This window comes from Wyeomyia smithii, chromosome 1, assembly GCF_029784165.1.
Source record: "Wyeomyia smithii strain HCP4-BCI-WySm-NY-G18 chromosome 1, ASM2978416v1, whole genome shotgun sequence".
In the NCBI taxonomy this organism is placed as follows: domain Eukaryota; kingdom Metazoa; phylum Arthropoda; class Insecta; order Diptera; family Culicidae; genus Wyeomyia; species Wyeomyia smithii.
This window is the reverse complement of record NC_073694.1, coordinates 4,066,938-4,089,133: the sequence shown is the minus strand read 5'-3', so window position 1 is coordinate 4,089,133 and position 22,196 is coordinate 4,066,938. Positions and strand designations below refer to the sequence as shown.

At 40.2% G+C, this 22,196-nt stretch overlaps 1 protein-coding gene across 2 annotated transcripts; it reads left to right on the top strand.

The window, feature by feature from the left end:
• The first annotated feature begins 16,869 nt into the window (after positions 1–16,869).
• On the top strand, positions 16,870–18,122 carry LOC129723789 (acyl-CoA-binding domain-containing protein 6). Of its 2 annotated transcripts, none has more exons than XM_055678214.1 (2): positions 16,870–16,970; positions 17,024–18,122. In XM_055678214.1, exon 2 carries the CDS (start codon positions 17,380–17,382, stop codon positions 18,115–18,117), a length of 738 nt encoding a protein of 245 aa, XP_055534189.1. In that variant the 5' UTR covers positions 16,870–16,970; positions 17,024–17,379; the 3' UTR covers positions 18,118–18,122. The 2 variants fall into 2 exon arrangements, with proteins under 2 accessions (XP_055534189.1, XP_055534198.1); XM_055678223.1 differs by having other exon boundaries at positions 16,900–16,970; positions 17,036–18,122.
• The last annotated feature ends 4,074 nt before the right edge of the window (positions 18,123–22,196 follow it).

Genomic DNA, 22,196 nt, shown 5'->3' with positions numbered 1-22,196 from the left:
AAAGAAACGCGGATATTGGCGTCGGTTCGTAAACGAGACGTCGAGGGAGACATCAATGAGCACTCTTTGGAACACAGCCCAAAGAATGCGGAATCGCGTAACGGTCAACGAAAGCGAGGAATCTTCAAGTCGGTGGATATTTGATTTTGCCAGGAAAGTATGTCCGGACTCTGTTCCTGAGCAAAACATTGTTCGCGATGCGTCTCCGGGCCACGACGCGATAGAATCACCTTTTACGATGACAGAATTTTCAGTTGCCCTCCTGTCCTGTAACAATAACGCGCCTGGGTTAGATAGAATCAAATTCAACTTGTTGAAGAATCTACCCGGCAATGCCAAGAGGCGCTTGTTGAGCTTGTTCAATAAGTTCCTGGAGCAAAACATTGTACCGCAGGATTGGAGGCAAGTGAAGGTGATCGCCATCCAAAAACCAGGGAAACCAGCTTCTGATCACAACTCTTATAGGCCGATTGCAATGCTATCCTGTATCCGGAAATTGATGGAAAAAATGATACTCCGTCGTTTAGACCATTGGGTCGAATCAAATGGTCTACTATCAGATACTCAATTTGGCTTCCGCCGTGCCAAAAGGACGAATGATTGTCTTGCGTTGCTTTCAACAGATATTCAGCTGGCGTATGCTCGCAAAGAACAAATGGCGTCTGCGTTCTTGAGCATTGAGGGGGCTTTTGATTCCGTTTCTATTGACATTCTTTCGGGTAAACTTCACCGACAAGGATTTTCTCCAATTTTGAACAATTTTTTGCACAATTTGTTGTCCGAAAAGCACATGCATTTTACGCACGGCGATTTGGCAACTTTTCGCATTAGCTACATGGGTCTTCCCCAGGGCTCATGTTTAAGCCCCCTTCTTTACAACTTTTATGTAAATGACATCGACGAATGTCTGGCAAATTCATGCACGATAAGACAACTTGCAGACGACAGTGTAATCTCTGTTACAGGAGCCAAAGCTGCCGATTTGCAAGGACCATTGCAAGATACCTTGGACAATTTGTCTGCTTGGGCTTTACAGCTAGGTATCGAATTCTCTCCGGAGAAGACTGAGATAGTAGTTTTTTCTAGGAAGCATGAACCTGCTCAGCTTCAAACACAATTAATGGGTAAAACGATTTCTCAGGTTTTGGTACACAAATATCTTGGTATCTGGTTCGACTCTAAAGGCACCTGGGGTTGTCACGTGAGGTATCTGATGAAAAAATGTCAACAAAGAGTGAATTTTCTTCGTACAATAACCGGACAATGGTGGGGAGCCCACCCAGGAGACCTTATAAGGCTTTACCAAACAACGATATTGTCTGTCATTGAGTACGGGTGTTTCTGCTTCCACTCCGCAGCAAACACACATTTGATCAAACTGGAGCGAATACAATATCGTTGTTTGCGTATCGCCTTGGGTTGCATGCAGTCGACCCATACGATGAGTTTGGAGGTCTTAGCTGGAGTACTACCATTGAAAACCCGCTTCTGGAGCCTGTCTTCTCGCATTCTTATCAAATGTGAGGTCTTGAACCGTCCTGTGATTGAAAATTTTGAAAGGTTAATCGAACTTAATCTTCAAACCCGTTTCATGACATTGTATTTCAATCACATGTCCCAAAATATTAACCCTTCTTCGAATATTCCAAATCGTGTCGACTTATTAAATACTTCTGATTCTACTGTGTTTTTCGATACATCCATGATAGAAGAAACTCGTGGAATCCCGGATCATTTACGCGTGCAGCAGATCCCTAAAATTTTTTCCAATAAATATCGAAACATCAACTGCGACAATATGTACTACACTGACGGATCACTTCTTGATGGGTCCACTGGCTTCGGTATCTTCAATAACAATTTAACCGTCTCCCATAAGCTCGATAATCCTGCTTCTGTTTACGTCGCAGAATTAGCTGCAATTCAGTACACCCTAGGGATTATCGAAAAAATGCCCACGGACCATTATTTCATCTTTACGGACAGTCTCAGTTCCATTGAGGCTCTCCGATTGATGAAAGATGTTAAGCACTCTCCGTATTTCCTGGGGAAAATACGGGAACATCTGAGTGCTTTATCCGAAAAATCTACTCAGATTACCTTAGCGTGGGTCCCTTCTCACTGCTCGATACCGGGTAATGAGAAAGCGGACTCTTTGGCTAAGGTGGGCGCAACAAACGGTGATATTTATGAAAGACCAATTGCCTTTAATGAATTTTTCGCACTTGTACGTCAGAATACGATCATCAGTTGGCAAAATGCTTGGACCAGAGGGGAATTGGGAAGGTGGTTACATTCCATAATCCCCAAAGTATCGACGAACCCGTGGTTCAAGGGGTTGGATGTAGGTCGGGATTTCATTTGCGTGATGTCCCGGCTTATGTCCAATCACTATAGATTTGACGCGCATCTCCGTCGTGTTGGGCGTTGTTTTGTCATGCCCTGTACACCGTGACGCCAGGTCTAGATTAGTAGCTTCCCTGCAGGCCGAAGGTAGGCAGCCGGCTGTTCCTGTTCGTGATGTCTTGGCGAGCCGTGACCTATCCTACATGTCCCTTATATACGTTTTCCTGAAATCCATCCACGCCCCAGTTTAGTCCTATCCCCTTCCGCCTACATCCAACCAAACGACAAGAACACGTTAAGACCCCGGATCCGGAAACAGCAATCAGACCCGCACGATACTCTCAAGGCCCGATGGAAACAACCCAATATGCCAGTCCGTAATATCTTGGCCCAGCAGCGGAACAAATTTAATATGCTGCTTACCTATGGCAATGAAAACCATCAAACAGCAAACCTGTGCTTTTAATGCAAAATATTCTAGCTTTAAGTTAGATTTAGTTTCAGCTCGTAGTCGGCAGCGAGGATAAAAAATTTGCTTTTAGTTATTAAGATACTTTAGAAAGTAAGCTACCAGATATAATTGGCGCCGTCAAACATTGAATCGTATTTGTGCCGTGTCAAATAAACTATAGATGAAGAAAAAAAAAATCTTCATTTAACACATTTGGGTCTATTATACACATATTATGAGCACGTTGTCCAAGTTAAAACCTCATTTTTACTAACTTTATGGAGAAATTTCGATTTGTGCAGCAAAGGCACTTCTACTCATAACTCTGGATTTTTTAGGAATTTTGAAACGAGGCACAAAACTTTTCCGGCAGCTACCGACTGTATTCAACGACCGACGGCGCGCGAAACACTCATCATTTGTCGATATAGTCAGCAAGCTGCGTTCGTTAGATTTTCTTCGGCGGCGCACAGGACTACACTGATAAGAGGCAGTGAGTTTTTTTTCAAACGCGCGAATAAAGCTGTTGCGAGTCGCTTAAACTGTGCCTACGCACTTGTTTCAACGCCATTCGAGGTAGCTCTGCGCGGTTTCATTTCTGCTGTATAGAAAGAGAAAGAAAGCGAGTGCCGTATCGCTTTGGACCATCAACAGTGCGGCCAGAACTTCTTGACAGCTACCGACTATTTATAACGACTCATCATTTGGTAATATTGTCAACAGGCTGCGTTGGATGCTGATAAGAGCCAGTGCATAATTTTCGGTCCGGCTATTTAAAGACAGACTCGAACAGTTAGGCTTTCATTAATCGATATCAATTTGATAAGTTAAGAGCATCATGCAGCGGTTGTCATTCAATCTCCAGATTCTATTGAGAATAGTGCCCGAGGCGTGGGCGCCTATGGAAAGACCTCCCACCAGAAACGCTTCCTGCACTTTACTACTGGGACGGATTTCGCTGGCCAACATGTTCACCGAACTGCTGCATTGGCATCACACCCGATGGTCATTAGCTGTTGGCAGGTTAACGTCGATGGTGAACCCTTCGAGGCCGCTTATGCTCGCCTTCGCCGCGTTTGGGTTATGGGTGTCCATGTTATCACGCGTACTGACTAAGGGACATTGGAAATAAACATGGAAGCGAAAAACCAAATCGCATTATATTTTCCTAAACGAACAATCTTGTCATGAAAGTAATTCCCGCGCGTTGTCGTCGTCGTCATTTTCATCGCCGTCATCGTCGTATAGACCGACCGACCGATTGACCGGCCGTTCCGACCTACTAGCGCTGCAGCCGGCGTTTGGTGGCTGCGCCAGAAAAATAGAGTCTAACGTCATCGTTGTCGTCCGTTCCGACCTACTAGCGTTCCAGCAAGCAATTAAAATTATCCGTAACCCGATCGCAATCACGGAAACGCCAACTTCGTGTAACCGACAGGGATTCTGAACAAGTGCACAGCCACTCTGTGCGCATCCATCACTTTCCGACGGAAAGAAACGTTGGAAAGCGCGCGCGCGCACACAAAGCAATCCGGTGATGCGCATCGCTCTTTAGTTTTTGCTTCCCACGGACGATTCTGCATTCCCGTTACTGTTCGGTGTTGGAATATTGATTCGAACGCCAGTGGACAAAGCGGGAACGAAATTTTTCGGATTACTCTTCCCGGCAACCGACATCGGTTCGTTCCCGAATCGGCATCGGATCCGAAATCTATACGACCCGACTACGACGACGATTCTTCTGGCGCAGCCACCAAAACGCTAGCTGCAACGCTAGTAGGAGGCCATGTTTGATGTTGAGCTTCGTTCGGTTGGCAGTAAGCGCAGACGTTGCCAATTTTGCGGATTAGTTTTGCCTGACCTACGCGAACAAATTAGCAGTTGAAATTGCTCTAAAAATTAAGTAATATGTTTTAAACGGAACAGGAGCGCAGCAGCAAGCGGCAGATAAGTGACTTAAATCACCACCACGAGCAGACGACACACACCGACGACCCACAACCCGAGTCAAGTGAAAATTAAGTCAACTCTAGTAGTAGGGGCGCATGCGCATGCGCAGGCAGCTTGAGCCGTGTGTCGACACGACACACAAGCAAGCGCACACAACTCGATGCCGCAGGAGCAATCGATTTTTTGCCTCAAAGCGATGCGGACAGCATGCCCCGCAGGAGAATGGTTTAAACTGTTTGCGTTTCGGTTTAAATAACCGTTACCTACTAACCTTGCTTTCACCACGTGGGATTTCGAAATAAAACCGAACAGTAAAAGCAACCTCTTTCTACTTGGCGCCAACAGTGGTGGTGATGACAACTAACTAACAAACAGGCAGCAAAAGTCCCGGTATATAAATTCAACGGTCTTGTTCCCGCCAGAAACCAGGACAACAGAATTGGTCAGGAGCACTTCTAGAGCTGTTGGTGGGAAGCAGCCCTAGCCGGGGCAGCTGATGCCAGGCCAAGCGCATGTGTTTCCGAGCACCGATTGCTTTTTGTCTAGGATAATTTTTCACCGCCGCCGTTCAGATCAATATATAACACCCTCCACCCACTTGCCGAATTGCATTCGTACGTACCACACATTATCCTGTGCCGATTGCTATTCTGTTCAGTAAGTGGCGGTCGCTTTCTCTTTCTCTCGCATACACACACTCTCCTGCATGTACTGTCGCTCGTTCTGTGATTTCCCCTTTCTAGCTTTCCAACTTGTCGTAGCCCCCTGAAAATGACAGTGCGCGGTCACATAATCGATCTTGTCTTTTCCCCTACTTTACTCTTGCTTGAAGGAGTTGAAATTATCAATGAGCAGACAAAAGGAGCATAGTAGTCGGGGTGTTACAATCGGTAAGAGTAAATCACGCTGCAGAACAGAATTTATTATTTCCTATGAAAGTCACAAGTCTTTCGAACTGATACAATTTTGCAGAATTACGCAGAACTTATGAGCGATATTCTCCTGGTTTTTTTCTGTAAATTTTCGAATGTCTTGGATATTTTTTCTTAGGTATATTACTTATATATTCATGAATAGTTTGTTCGAACTAATTTCAATTTAGTGCAATAAGCAATAGAATAAATCGCCAGCGGAATGTGGAACAATGTAAATTATGGAACAGTACCGTCGTCCCAGTAGTTTATTTAGTCAAAACCCCATGCCGGAGACAAGGAGATTGCGGGTTCAAGTTCTTTTTGGATGCGGTGCATTTTTAAAACTAAATGACAGCTGAATTCGAGCAGTTTTTGATTGCCGAAGAGTACACGAGCAAATCGTTCCGGAAATTTAACCTGCACTGAAGGAATACGAATGGAAGCAACTGTACCATAACTACTACAATCCACAAGCTGAGATATGGTCGGGTACGGGTGTTTTTACCCGAAACTCGCACCCGAGTGCCGGGTTTCGGGTAACGTCGAAAAATATTTCACGGGTTCGTATTGGGTACGGATAGTTTAAAAACTAAGTATTAAATTATTGACAGTTATTTAGTTTGTTTTGATTTTACCGCAGTTTTTTGGTTGATGCAGTTAGAAAAGGTTATTTACGCAATATATTCGGTTCGAAGTTTATTGAAAATTATTCTACTAAGCAGTATAGAGCAAGATCGCGCCAAATGACCTATGGTCAAATATCGACCATTTTTTATTTGAATGAAACTTTGCACACGTATTTGGCTTAGCAAACTAAGCATTTTTCACAGATGGAGAGATTTTTTACACCCATGAGTTACATTCTAAAAGGGCGTATGCCTTTTGGCATATGTTTTATTCGAAGCATTGTAGCCCAGAAACCGTTGGTTGTATAAAAAAACTGTCTGAGAATGAGTTGTAGGGAATTGAAAATGCACCATAAAAAAATATACACTGTGCAAAAATAAATTTTATTGACCAAAAAAATTAAAAATAAAAATTAAATTTCAATTTCAATAAAAGAGTGGATTTTTTTTTTAAGAAACTTGACGTTAATACGCAACTTTTAAAAAAAATCCAGGATGGAGAAATGAAAAATAATTTTTTTATGGTAGATTATTTTTTTTTATAAAAATTCTAATTTGAACATTTTTCAAAATATTTGTATTCTGATGATTTCAAAAGATGCAGAGAGTTATTTTAAATCAAAAAGCTCTTAGTAGTAAACATTCTAAAGGCATCGGTTTTCGAGTTATTTTTGAATTTAAGCTCGAAAAATTATTAATATTTCGGAAAATACACGTTTTTCTTAATTTGTCCATGGTTCTCCAGCAAAACCCATACGTTCATTCGAATGCTTGATCAAAAATATACAATTCATTCTTTGACAACAAAACCATTGGATAAATAACTCAAGCGCTAAACCTTAGCCTACCTACACGTTCCCCCTTGCCGAATGTTTTATAAAAAAATATGTTTGTCGTGCAACACTACCTACTTGTTTAATAATAATAACTGTTTGGAAAGTACGCAACCAATAACTACTGGGTTACCTATAATATCTGTTTTCGTATATAAATACGAGTAACAGTTAGCATTTTGTGAAGATGAATAAAGTGAAAATGGAATACACCAAGCCCAAATGCTGTAAACCCTTTCCTGATCATCGGTGCTCATCAAGCTTACGCAAATGAAACGAAAACGTTATTGCAAAATTAAAAATATTGAACAGTCAAGCTCATTTTAATACGTCTTTATCAATTTGTGATTCGTGTAGTTATTGGAATGATAGTCAAGCCACCATTCAGCGGGGGCCTAGTGTGGTTGGTAACGTCTCCGCCAACCACGCTCGACGCCTGGGTTCGAATCCCACCGCCGACATAGGTGTCGATGGTTGTGAGGTGGCGTGATCCACTCACAACCAACCCAACTGGTCTAGATTCAATCCTAGCCGACACCGGGAGATTTTCTGAGGCGAAAAATCTCTGGGATCACACCTTCCATCGCATGAGGAAGTAAAGCCGTTGGCGCCGGTCCGTTAATAAACGGGTCGTGAGTTAGGGTCCTGGGTGTGGAGTCGCCTCCCTGGGCGTCGGTGATTGGCCACAACAGTGGCGGAACTAGACCGACGGAAAATAAGCGAGAATAAAAAAAAAAAAAAAGGCCACCATTCATCCCTTCGTTGTTTACTATTCAGAATCTGGAACACTTAAGAATATCAGCTTCATCATAATATCGGAAGTACTCCATCATGTTACTGTTGCGGTTCAGGTGTTCATTGCCAAAATAATGAGTTTTTTGAAAACAACAATAGAGTTGAAAAAAGCGATATTAATGTCTGATGAAGCTGCCTCACAATATTAAAATAGAAAAAACTTTGCAACAAAATATGCCGTCAATGCAGAGTGGCATTTTTTTGCGACTTCTCATGGTAAAGGCCCATGCGATGTAATTGGTGGCATATTAAAACGAATGGCAGGAAATGCAAGTTTAGCTAAAGAACATGAACATCCCATTACAAGTGCAAAAGAATTGTATGATTGGTCTAATCAGAAAAGGAATAAAAATTCATCAAAAATGTCATTTAGTTGGGTATCATATGAAGAATACGAACTAGGAGTAACAGAATGGAGCAATATTTTCAAAAAATCTATAATAATAACTGCCACACAAAAGTATTACTCTTTTGCTCCGATTTCAGAAAATAAGATACAAACGAAGCTGTTTTCAAGAGATGACGAATCATTTACTTATGATGTATATGAAATATAAGGTGAAACTAGTTCTGTAAAGTATCTATGTCATAAAAAAATATGTTTCTAAGATAATAAAACTCTAAAATAAATATTTGATTCTTATATATATTTATATCACTTAGAACATTTAACTTTTTTCTTGAGAACCGTTCGCCCAATCGTTTTGTTGTCAAAGAATAAATTGTATATTTTTGATCAAGCATTCCAATGAACGTATGGTTTTTGCTGGAGAATCATGGACAAATTAAGAAAAACGTGTATTTTCCGAAATATTAATAATTTTTCGAGCTTAAATTTAAAATAACTCGAAAACCGATGCCTATAGAATGTTTACTACCAAGAGCTTTTTGATTCAAAATGACTCTCTGCATCTTTTAAAATCATCAGAATATAAATATTTTGAAAAATGTTCAAATTAAAATTTTTATTAAAAAATAATCTACCATAAAAAAATATTTTTCATTTCTCCATCCTGGACTTTTTTTTAAAAGTAGCGTATTAACGTCAAGTTTCTTAAAAAAAAATAAAAAAAATTGAACTCTTTTTTTTAAATGGAAATTAAATGTTTATTTTTAATTTTTTTGGTCAACAAATTTTTTTTTGTACAGTGTATATTTTTTTATGGTGCATTTTCAATTCCCCAAAACTCATTCTCAGACAGTTTTTCTATACAACCAACGTTTTCTGGGCTACAATGCTTCGAATAAAACCTATGCCAAAAGGCATACGCCCTTTTAGAATGTAACTCATGGGTGTAAAAAATCTCTCCATCTGTGAAAAATGCTAAGACAAATATGTGTGCAAAGTTTCATTCAAATAAAAAATGGTCGATTAAATTTTCGCGTATTTCCAGGCGATTTGAAATGATTTTGCTCTATACACAAAATATGATAAGTGTTCAATCAAATGAAACATGCCATTGGCCGCAGTCGAAACGACCAACGCATTGGGACACAGAAAACTCTCGTTGGTGTCTGTGAAATGGATTCAGACCTCACAAACCGGCAACATCCCAATTCCCAGCTTACTTCCGGTTCATTTTTTCTGATCTGCACATTCCAGGTATTTAAGTACCTAATTGATTTTCTGTAAAGTAACTAACGAAAATGTTTAGTTAGTGAGTGAATAGTGAAAGTCTTAATGCACCATAATATTACCTATTGGAGTTATCCAGCTTTTTACGCACCATAATGGCGGATGCTAGAATGCCTGTTTCGTTTGCGAACCTCCCTGCAAATGTCAGTTTCGTAATTTGTAGAGTTTTGGCAACACTAATGTTGCCAGATTTATTGTTTTACTTGCGAAACACATGAAGAGTCGAACTGACGTAAGCAGAATTGTCAAACGAACATGTCGTTATAGCGTCCGCCATTATGGCGCGTAAAAAGCTATTTAAGCTACGTTTCCTTTTTCCATTTAGAAAAAAATTCCGATGATAACAAAATATACCACTTTTCTGCATTGTTTATGAAAACTTATTTTTTTATCACTAATCAACGAATTTTCACATCTGAAAACTTCACTTTCGTCAAAGTCGAGCAAAGTATCAGTCAGAATTTACCATGAACTTCAAAGTATAAACGAAGTACGACATAGACTTTTTTTGAACTTTCGTGTTGATTAAAAGTACGGATAAGCAGATCCCCAAAATTTTTTCCAATACAGTAAGGTCGCTTTTTACGCGGTTTTTCACGCGGCTTTTTTACGCGGATTCCGGAATTTACGCGGCGTGTATCCCCCGCGTAAAAAGGGACTTTAGTGTAAATATCGAAACATCAACTGCGACAATATGTTCTACACTGAAGGATCACTTCTCGATGGGTCCACTGGCTTCGGTATCTTCAATAACAATTTAACCGTCTCCCATAAGCTCGATAATCCTGCTTCTGTTTACGTCGCAGAATTGGCTGCAATTCAGTACACTCTAGGGATTATCGAAAAAATGCCCACGGACCATTATTTCATCTTTACGGACAGTCTCAGTTCCATTGAGGCTCTCCGATCGATGAAAGATGTTAAGCACTCTCCGTATTTCTTGGGGAAAATACGGGAACATCTGAGTACTTTATCCGAAGAATCGTTTCAGATTACCTAAGCGTGGGTCCCTTCTCACTGCTCGATACCGGGCAATGAGAAAGCGGATTCTTTGGCCAAGGTGGGCGCAACAAAGGTGACATTTATGAAAGACCAAACGCTTTCAATGAATTTTTCTACTTGAACGTCAGAATACGATCATCAGTTAGCAAAATTCTTGGACCAGAGGGGAACTGGGGAGGTGGTTACATTCCATTATCCCCAAGGTATCGACGAGGTTGGTAGGTCGGGATTTCATTTGCGTGATGTCCCGGCTTATGTCCAATCATCATAGATTTGACGCGCATCTCCGTCGTATTGGGCTCGGGAAAGTGGTGTCTGTGCCTGTGGTGAAGGTTATCACGACATAGAGCACGTTGTTTGTAAATTGTAAATTGCTAATAGTCTGGAAGGAGTCGATTCTCATGTTGAATGATTTGACAGTTGGTGAGAAGTAGAGATTGGGTCTGAGTTACTCTTATGCTTGGGAGAAACCCTAATTTACTCAATATTCCTCCGAAATTTTCAGATTATTCATATCTTTGATTACCTTGGAAGCAAACAATATATAACAACAATATCGCACGCTTAGCCTTGGGGCTAATAGCGGTCTCGATCAACTAGATTAGTTGAGAGAATTCGTTATCGATATTGTTTTTGGCACATTTTGCATGTGTAGGATAAGTACAACGATACACCGTGCCCCAGTGCTGAGTCGAGGAAATTTCCAGCTCGAAAAGATCCTCGACTCGGTCGGGAATCGAACCCGATATCACAACCGTGTGGGAGAGCTAGCCGACAGACATCGCTAACCACAGAACCACTGGGACCACCTTGAAAGCAAGAAATCAATATAAATGGTGGGACCGAGTTTAAGGATGGATACTCCGAGACACGAAAGTGACTCAGATTTGCTCTTTATTTTTCATTTTTACTGTCCTGCCCCTCGACCTCGGAAGCCTTCAGCTCAAAACGTCCTCCGGCTAGAGACTTTTCAAATGTTGTTTGCTTCGACCGCGGCAAGACTGGTCACTATTCGTCTTCGGAAGATTGTCCTGCAAGAGAAAAGCGGGGCAGATTTTGTAAGCGTATTGGGTATTTTTAGTTCAAATGCAAATCTTCGTTACCTCGTGCAGTCGAAGAAGTCAGTGATGTTGCCTCAGATAAATCAGCAGGAGACAACAAGGTATACTACGCGTTCTTTTCTGGGAATCAGTCCAACGTTCTTAAGTTCGATGCCGGAGGAGTTTAGTTACAAAAGCTTGTCGACTCTGGGGCCGATATCAATATGTTTACCGTGGATGCTTGAAAGCATCTGAAATGGGCAGAAGTTCGAGCTTTATCACAGATAAACAGACAAAATCTTACTAAGCCTTACTATGGGGCAGAGCCGTAGGTACTCCGTTTTGCGTAGGGGGGGCAGAGAATTTTTTTTAATTAAACGTTTTTTTGGAGGTAAAGCCGTTTAAAACCGTTATGTGCTCGACGAAAAAGTACCTTTACGCGTCCAACGGAGTACCCGGGTACTCACAAATAAATTTTTTTATAAGTTTTGCAGTTTTCCTCCTATGTCGATAGTTTTAGCACCAAAAGATTCAGAAGATCATCTATATATTTTCAAATAAGCGTTAGTGGTGTCCCGTAAGAATATTCTTGTTTACGAAAATCTGATTTTCCGGGTATATATTTCGAAAAAAAAAAATCAAGTTGCGAATGTGCGTATCGTTGGAAAAAAGCAGGGACATAAACTTTATAATTTCTGCCTTACAGTGACGAACCCGATATTCGACTTATTCAATATTCATTAAATAAAGGATCAAACCAGCAAGAGAAGCAATGCAAGGACGAGTAATGGAATACAACGATTCTATGACACTTATTAGAGCCATTTACACAACGTTCGAAAACTTAAAATAGAAGAGAGTTCTAAAAAGTTATAATCTGAAACAATAAATGCATCGAAGGAATTACAGCGTTAGAAACCCATCTTCGAGGGTCACCTTATTCAAAATCGACGATACTGAGAGATTCTATTCGCGAAGAAAGAATGGAGCGATTCAACCGCTAGCCCAATTTCTGAATTTGACGATTAGCATTGTTTGATCATGTTTATGTCCGGTTTTATTTTGGACTGAACTGTAACATTGTTTTCCGGGCTAGGTAACGGACTGGGTTATGCTTCCGAGGTGTGAAAAAGTCCGGCCAAAATAAATTGAATTGAACATAAACATTAATCACAAGAAGCATACTGCAGGAAGTTCAGATACTGTCTGAATATTGAATATTTGAAAAAACTAGTCTTGTGTGTCATTTTTTGCCCACGATTTGTTCAATCCAAGAAATCAAAAAGTGGACAGTAAAAACTTCTGGAAAAACTGGTCAAATTTTGCAGCAAAACTTGTTTTGCATTGTTCTTATATAATCAAACATATAAAACTGTGATTGGTTCTCTCATTAAAATGACACATTTAAAAAAACTGATATTTTCACTCCCAGACGCTGGTCCGGACATCCGAAACGGAAGTATGCGGATCGTCAGTTTCAACTTCGCCGCGAATCAAGCGGGCTCACCAAAAGATTGAATAATTCAACCTTTTATATGACAGAGTTCGACCGTTTTGATTGTTCGGATTTTAACATGGTTCTTTTGAGATTTAATGAACTACTACTGGAGACTATTCCATTATGCTTATTGGTCATATTTCAGATTTTTCATTTGGTTTTTTCACCTAGTATCAATCAAATATATGAGAAAATTGCGAAAAAGTCCTTACATAATTAATGAATGACGCCTTACTGTTTTCTGTTCAGCAAACAGTTTTGCTGTATTTTCGCGAATCACTGAATCGATTACTAGTTTTCAGTGAATTAATCAATGAAATACTGGTTTACAGCAAAAACAAAATTACTGCGGAGCCTACCCGTGTAGACTCCGCCAGGACCTGTGATAAATCGAAATAAAACATCAAAGTCCTGTACGCATGGTCATTCGCAGTCTCTGTGCGATAGTGGGCACTAGTAAATGCATTCAATGAAAAGTTGACTCATTTTGACAACACGTGAGCCGTCTAATTTTGAGTGTTATATCAGCATTTCATTGTTTACCTTAATCACAACGATCGCCTTGTCGGTGTTAACGCAAAGATGTGATCGGCATCTTATCCGATACTAAAATGAACAACAAATTGTCCTTTTCAGGATGAAATGAAAACTTGATTGAAAAGTTAATATTTTCTAATGAGTTAATTCACATTATTAAATTTGTAAAAGTTAGAAATTTTACTTCATCTCCGTGTCTCAAAACGTACTGAATTATCTTTTCCTTCAATCATGAGTCATGATATAAGACAACCCCTACTTACTATATTATTAAAAATGGTCAATCCTTGTTGAAGCCTAAATTTCGATTGATCTGATTAGTCAACGTTTATTTACTAGGAAAAATGACTACCACGCAAGCAGCCGGGTTATCTTTCTTGTAAAAGTATTCTACTTCAAACTTGCGGTCGTGGCTTTGCACACAACCCTCCTGTTATTTGAGATTTTTTTCAAATTTCGAGCACATTTTTCCGGTTTTTCGAGCAGTTGCAGACATTTTTCAAAAACATCTGGCATCTCTGGCAGAGACGTTATTTTATTTACCCGCTTTACCCAGACGTAACGGAATTGCCTCGGTAATTATGAACTAATGGAAAAATACATTTCTTAGGATACTTTTCCACCAGATTGTATTGAGAAACGTTGATAAACACGCGCATATGTTAAACAAAACCGCTAACAGTTGCAGCATCCGTTTGAATCAGGAGGTAAGGATCAGTTGGTCGGTGTGCGGTCAGACCGAACTAAGCGCCATTTTTTTTTAAATGGTGTTTTTAGCACCAGTGGATATGAAGGTAAATAATCTATCTTTCATGAATAAACGAAATCTTTTGAATTGTTCATAATGATATGATAGCTTGACGAAACCATACGGGAAGGTTCAACCGCAGACAGACGTCCAAGCTGAGTTCCAAACTTGTGTAAAGTTTTTTGTAGTAGCAATCCGTAACCAGATAGCGCTACCAGTACCGCCAGCCTCGTACGCCAGCGAAAAAAAATGTATTGTAGCGATAAGGTCACCAGGCGGCGCTAGTGTACAAGTGATTTATAACGCAATTTACTTTGAAAATTTACACGGAAATTTTGATCAATGTTGTTCTTGCTTGGACGTCTGTCTGTGGTTTAACTTTGAACGCCGAATACACGCATTAATGTTTTTGGCGCTTAGTTCGGTCTGGTCGCATCCCGACCAGTTTAAATTTAAAGTGAGTCTGAGGCCGGACTGGAGCATTCTTCCACTCGAGCCGATGGAAGTCATTTTCCGTCTGCTGAACTTTAAAGATCGTCTCAGTTGTACTCTCGTGTGTCATCGATGGAATTTCCAGTTTCCGTTTTCCTCCTGTCCTGCGCTGGTTCAGAAAATTAAGTTCACGTTTCTGAAACGCTACAGTGATTAAGAGATGCGGTCCGTGCTACGTTGTAGAGAACGCAACTACCGCAATTGGGTCATCGCTGTAAACTTCCATGACCCGGCGATTGTTGACGAGTGCCTGATGGAATCATTGACTCTGCGTGGTTTTTCACTAGCGGTTATTGATTGTTTCAGCGGAATGCAACTGTGTTTGGCACTCTAACAGAACTTCACTTGAATCTTGTGACGCGATACATAGACACGATAGACACATATAATTTTTCCACAGCACAGAATTTTGTTTTTGAACGGCTGAAGATTTTTTGTTTATCGTGAGGAAATCGGCCAACAAACTTCAGTAGCGTTAGTTTTTGTGACACCCAATTTAGTATCGACACATATAACAATCACACTCCGTTTGTTGAGCTGAATGACGATGAAAAATTAGAGCGGTTGGATATAAACATTGACAGTCTAACTTGGAAAATTTTTTTCGCTAAAGAACGTACCACTTTGAAGCGTTTGGTAATCCAACGTATCGAGGACCCGGATTGGGATTTCTTGTTCGGAAATACGCCAAATTTAGAACAAGTCGAGCTTGCACGTTCCAACGAAACCATGCTGGCAGCTCTAAGTCACAAGTGTCGGAAAATTACACACCTTAAGTTGCACGGTGTCAAATTTACGGAACGAACTTTCGGTAACTTTATAAATTTGTCTTCGCTCAGAGAATTACGTATGAATGGCAATTTATATAAACTTGGAAAACTTGGTTCTCCTTGAGTTGAATTGTTCTGAACGTGTATCGAATCAACATAAACTCATTGTGACAGCACCTAAGTTGAAAAAGATCAAGACAGGTGGCTTCACAACTGAGTCTTTAGTTTTACGGGTGGGTGATCAGTTGAAATCTATTGACTTTGATCATGTAGTAGGGCCAAGTCTCCTCAACTCGTTTTGCTTGGAAAATCTTTACGATCTGATGCTCACCGTTGATGACCGTGCGTTGTAATGGGTTGGTAATTTAAACAAGCTGAAGAATTTAACACAACTTCAATTGTTTTTCTCCATCGACTGCAATGAAGGCCTTGATATCAGCGCCCTGTTCAGTAATATATGCGTTAGCTGTCCGAACTTGGAGAAGCTTACCATAACAAACAACGATGTCGAAGAAGCGTTTTTACAATACTCACATCTAACGCATTTGACGCAACTGGAAAAGTTGACGAAGCTAGTGATAAAACGGATCAACGTGCTTAAGGTACGTGGTAAGGAGATTCGGTTGAAAAATTTTGCGGTTGTCAAATTGCCAGGCTTTGAATGGGTACGTAACTGTTGGTTGATTAAGAGATGAATTAAAAAAAAAAACTAAGTTGTAAGAATGTCCCAACCAAATTGATCGAAAAAATAAATCGTTCCAAAATCCCCACCGGAATCTCGAAATTTGTTCATGAAATTTCCCCACATTTGGTCCCAAATTGGTCCTAGAAAAATTCCTAAATATTCTCTCAAAACCACTCAACATATTTTTAAATTTATCGCATTTAAATGTTCTAAAAATGTTATCAATATTTTGAAAATATCGAAAAAGTCCCCCAATGTGTACTAAATGTTTTAAAAATTACATAAAATGTTACAAAAATATCCCATAAACGACTCGAAATTTTCTCCTTTAACGAATTCATATAATGTGCGAACAATAACACTTTTTTACCAACAACGACAAAAATATCTCAAAAGTGACAAACAATTCGAGTAAAAACAAATTAAAGAACACATTTCTCCGCAATCGTGTCAAAATTTTATCATAGACATTTTTAAAATAATTTAGAAGTGTACCACAATTTATAACGGTGTTTCTGAAGGGTTACAAGTTGACATTCGCCGCTCGCGACACGCGGTGGTGATAGAAAAAAAGTCACTTGCAAAACGTAAACACGACGAATGCTGCTGTTTTTCACATTTTTTACATTTTAAGTTTATTTCGAAAGGTAGTTCTTTTTGCTAACTTATCATAAAATATGAACACTAATTCCACTTCCAGTGTGTTTGATAGGAAGGACATGGCATCTGGAGCTGCTGCTGCCGCCACCGTAAACGCGTCTCGTTCGTTGAAACTCTTCGTCGGTAACATCCCGTGGACGGTTGGGCATCGCGAGTTGCGTAACTACTTCGGCCAGTTCGGGAAAGTGTCCTGGGCGCAGGTTATCTTCGACCGGCGGACCGGTCTCTCCAAGGGGTACGGGTTTGTGTTTTTCCAGAAGCCGAGCGCGCTCGAGAATCTGCAGCAGAAGCAGAAACACATCCTCGAGCAGTCGCCGATTTTCTTCCAGCAAACGGATTAGGTGGTGTGGTGATTTTTCTAGTAGTTGTAGTCGAGAAATAGATTAGTTTTAAGTGATGTCTGATTTAGAGGACGTTGGCGAGGGTGACCTGCTGGAGGAGGAGTTTGCTAGAGCGACCAAATTTATCGAGCACAGTCACGATCGCTTCGAGCAGAAAGATTTGCTAAAGTTCTATGGTTTTTTCAAGCAAGCGACGGTCGGACAATGCAACGTTTCGAAACCGGGTATTTTCAATTTAACTGGACGGAGCAAGTGGTCTGCTTGGAACGAGTTGGGCGATATGTCGGAGCAAGAAGCGATGGAGGGATACATTCGGTTTTTAACGCAGTTGCAGCCGGATTGGGATCATTCCACTGATGGAGAGACGGATGTTAAAGCAGCGAAAGGATCCTGGGTTTCCGTTTCAAGCTATGCGATAGTAGAGGAAAAAGGAGGTGAAAAATCGATTGTTGATTTTATCAAGGAAGGCAATCTGGAGGCAGTAAACGAGAACCTTACTTCGGCTAAAACAATAATTAACAAACTTGACGACGATGGACTGGGATTGGTTCACTGGGCGGCCGATCGAGGGAACGTGAACGTTCTTCGCTTGCTGCTTCAAGTGACTGGCTCGGATGTCAATCTTAGAGATTCCGGTGGACAAACGGCACTACACTATGCCGCAAGTTGTGGTAATCGGGATTGTGTTCAGTTACTACTTGACTCGGGGGCCGACCGAAGTTTGCTTGATAAGGAAGGAGAATCTTGCTCGGATGTTGCTTTTGATGAGGGAATTAAACAAATGCTGGTGTGATTAAACATAGCGTTGTTTCTCGTGGATGACGGCCATATGCATCAACTAAAATGTGTTTAAATTGGTCTAGAAAAGTCTCTAACTTTTCAGAAAATCCTGGAGAATATCCCAAAAAAAAAACTACAAAATAAAAAAAAAATTTGAAAACGTTCTCGCTGTAGGTTTAAAAAAAAACGAATGTAAAACGTAACAAGCTTTTGTTCTTTCATTGTTTTTCAAAAACAACGTGGAATAACTTTAATAGTTTGCAATTTTTTTAACAGTTTAGTCGCACTACCAACACTGAATGTGGAACGGTACAAATGTTAGTCCTTCGATCTGAACTGTCATTCGCTGTTTCAATTCGAACGCGGCTAGACGGTTTCCATCAAGCTACGCACAAAACGCCGATTCAAGCACAAAAAGCCGATTCAAGCGATAAGCCGATACACGAACCATCATTTATTTACGTGAAAAGCGACGTCTGGTAGAAATCCAAAAAACCACACATATTTTAATTTCAAGTCTATGTAGAAAACAATAAAATTTCCGTTGTCTAAAAACTAATAAAACACATATAATTAATTTAAATCCGAATGCTTTGCCAAAGATGTTTTTTGTAAGTATTTTGTGACTCAAACTAAAAAAAATCAATATGTCACACTAACCGCACAGCACAGAGAACTGCCTCGTCGCTGTGAGTGTCTCGGGAATCAAGCTAAGCCAGTTGGTGTGCCTTGGTTAACAATTAGGTTCTATTTGCTCGTCCCGACAAAACATTTTGACGTAGAACTACGTCTGTCAGGAAGTTCGGCTACATAGGGAGGTAAAATGAAAATCTAAAACCCGGAAAAAATGAAAAATATGTCCAACTTCAAAGGCTTTTTAATCGGTTAGTTTTTGATGGAGTTTCTTGTTCTTGCAGCAATAGACTGGAAAATCTAAGATTCTTCCCAAATGCAGAAAATTGTAATTTTATCATTCAAACTATTGTACTATTGAAAATTGTCAAGCCGGCCTTTGATTGGTCATTATATGATTACTTCCCAAGCACAGTCGACAGAATTATAGACCTAGTAATTTAAAATTTTAAACTGTTTCAGCCGAAGTCGCTCATCATAATTCTAGACAGCGACAACAGCAGTCCTTTCTTAGCAGCAGCAGCAGTAGCAGTGCATCGGATAGTGGCGGTTGCTGCGGAGCCAAGCCTATAGCGGCCATAGCTGCGGCAACGGATAGCGGCAGCAGTTGCAGCGAGAATATCAGCATCGATAGTAGCAGGGCCAGCTGATGCAGTGGGGCACTTCCTGTAGTGAAATGCTGTCTCTGTAAGATAGCGGGCACTAATAAATGTATCCAATGAAAAGTTGCCTCATTTTGACAACACACCAACGTTCTGGAAGGCTGGCGTTCAAAATACATGAGCCGTCTAGTTTTGAGTGTTAAAACAGCATTTCACAGTGTTATTCTCTTACAAGGAATACTTTATTCGCACTGTCAGTATTAACGCAAAGAAGTGATCGACATTCTATCCGATATTGAGTTAAACAGAAAAATTTTCTTTTCAGGATGAAATAAATACCAAATTGAAGAGTTAATATTTTCTATTGAATTAATTTGCACTTTGAAATGTTGGAACAGTTATAAACTTTACTTCATCTCCATGTCTCAGAACGAACTAAATTATCTTTTCCTTTAGTAATAAACACAACACCCGAACAGCTTTTATTAACTGCATTAAAATTAAGTTATCGCATAATTAAACCCCAAAAATTATCAAACCAAATGGTCAATCCTTGTTGAAGCGCAAAATTCGATTGATCCGATTGGTCGTCAATATGATTGCTTCCCAAGCACAGTCGACAGATTTATAGACCTAGTAATTCGGAACGTACTATTTGGTAAAGATGGGCGATACTGACAGACGTATCGATACTTTGGTATCGCGGTATTCAATGTTCATAGCAGGTATCGGAGTATCGGTTGAAGGAGTATCGATTATCGATGCTTCGATAGTATCGGTATCAGACCTGCATCTTTTTTTAAAAAGCGTCGTTTAGAAAGTATCGATACCGGTGCTCATTTCTCGCGGTGTAGTATCGATGCCATAGCATCAGCAGCAGTAGTTGTATCAGCAGCAATATTTGGACCAGCTGGTGCAGCGGCACTTCCTCTAGTTGAAGCTGCATTTGTGCAGTAGCGAACAGCATCAGTAGTAGGTACATTAGTCGGCACGCATTATTGTCAAAACGCAAAATTCGACCTCTGATTGGTTCCCAAGCACGGTCGACAGAATTATAGACCTAGTAATTTTAAATGTGCTATCTGGCCTTTTAAGAGCCTGTTTCAGCCGAGGCCGCTCATAATAGTTATAGACAGCGACAACAGCAGTCCTTCCTTAGCAGCACTGCAGCGGATAGCGGCCACAGCTGTGACATGGCAACGGATAGTGCAGCGGTTGCAGCGGGTCTCAGCATCAATATTAACAGGGCCAGCTGATGAAGCGGCACTTTCTTTAGTGAAATGCTGTCTGTGCGATAGCGGGCACTAGAAATGCATCCAATGGAAAGTTGCCTCATTTTGACAACACACCAACGTTCTGGAAAGCTGGCGTTCACACACCAACGTTCTGGAAAGCCGTCTAGTTTTGAGTGTCAATCGGCATCAAGAAAAGATCGACATCTTATCCGGTAATGAGTTTGACAGCAAATTGTTTTTTTCAGGATGAAATTAAATACCTGATTCAAGAGTTAATATCTTTTCTTAAATAATTTACATCTTCAAATTTGGAATAGTTATAAATTTGACTTTATCTCCATGTCTCAGAACGTACTGAATTATCTTTTCCTTCAGTAATAAGCACAACACTCGAACAGCTTTTATTATCTGTACAATAATTAGGTTTTCGCATAATCAATCCTTAACAATTGTCTAGTCTTATATAAAAACAACTATATTATTGAAAATGGTCAATCCTCGTCGAAACTGATTGGCCGTCATATGATTGCTTTCCCAAGCACGGACGACAGAGTTTTTGACCTAGTAATTCGGAATGTACTATTTGGCCTATACAACACACTTAATCCAAAAAAAGTCGTTCGGTATTTTTTTTTACAATAATAATCGGTAAAGTGTGATAATACCGGTATTCCTGCAAAAAAGCATAAAATTAACGACTGTTCTGTAAGATCTGTAGGTTTTACCATAATTCTGTTAACTGTTACCGAAATATTTGCTTAATTTTACATTTACCGAAATTTGTATAACTTTTTACCGAACAACCTGTAAAAATGCCAAATTGTGAATGTGGTGGCCATTTTTCTCATACGTGCAACCGTGCAAGACGCGAATATTTTTTACTGGTGCTGCTGATTTGTTTTAATTGTTGTTCTGTGTAAACATAGGATATTTATAATTTGGAAAGTGTTAATGGATGTACGAGTCGCTAACTTTTTTCGTAAGTAATCTGGTTAATTTAGTTTGATTTTAGACGGTACCGGCAGGCTCATTTATAACCGACTTTTCTGCCACCGGTATTTTTTACAGGTGCGTTCGGTATTTTTGTTCATTTTTAAAGTTTCTTTCGGTAAATTTTACTGGCTGCTCGGTTTGGAACATTACCAAAAAGCTGCGAAAATTACCGACCACTCGGTTGGTGGTTTCACAAACTGTTCGGTAATTTCCGGAAACACCGAAGATTTCACCGAACGTTCAGCTGTTGAGATTCCGGTAAAATTTAACCGAATTCGGTGTTTTATTTTAAGTGTGAAGAGTCTGTTTCAGCCGAAACTGCTCATATTAGTTCTAGACAGCGACTACAATCCTTACTTAACAGCAGCAGCTTTGGCAGCGGATAGCATCAACAGCGTAGTTGTATCAGCAGCGACATTTGGACCAGCTGGTGCAACGGCACTTCCTCTAGTTAATGCTGCATTAGTGCAGTAGCGAGCAGCATCAGTAGTAGGTACATTAGCCGCACTTCCTCTAATGGAAAGTTGCCGTATTTTGACAACACACAAACGTTTTGGAATGCTGGCTTTCAAAGTATATGGGCCGTCAAATTTTCAATGTAAAAACAGCTTTCAACTGCGTTATCAAAA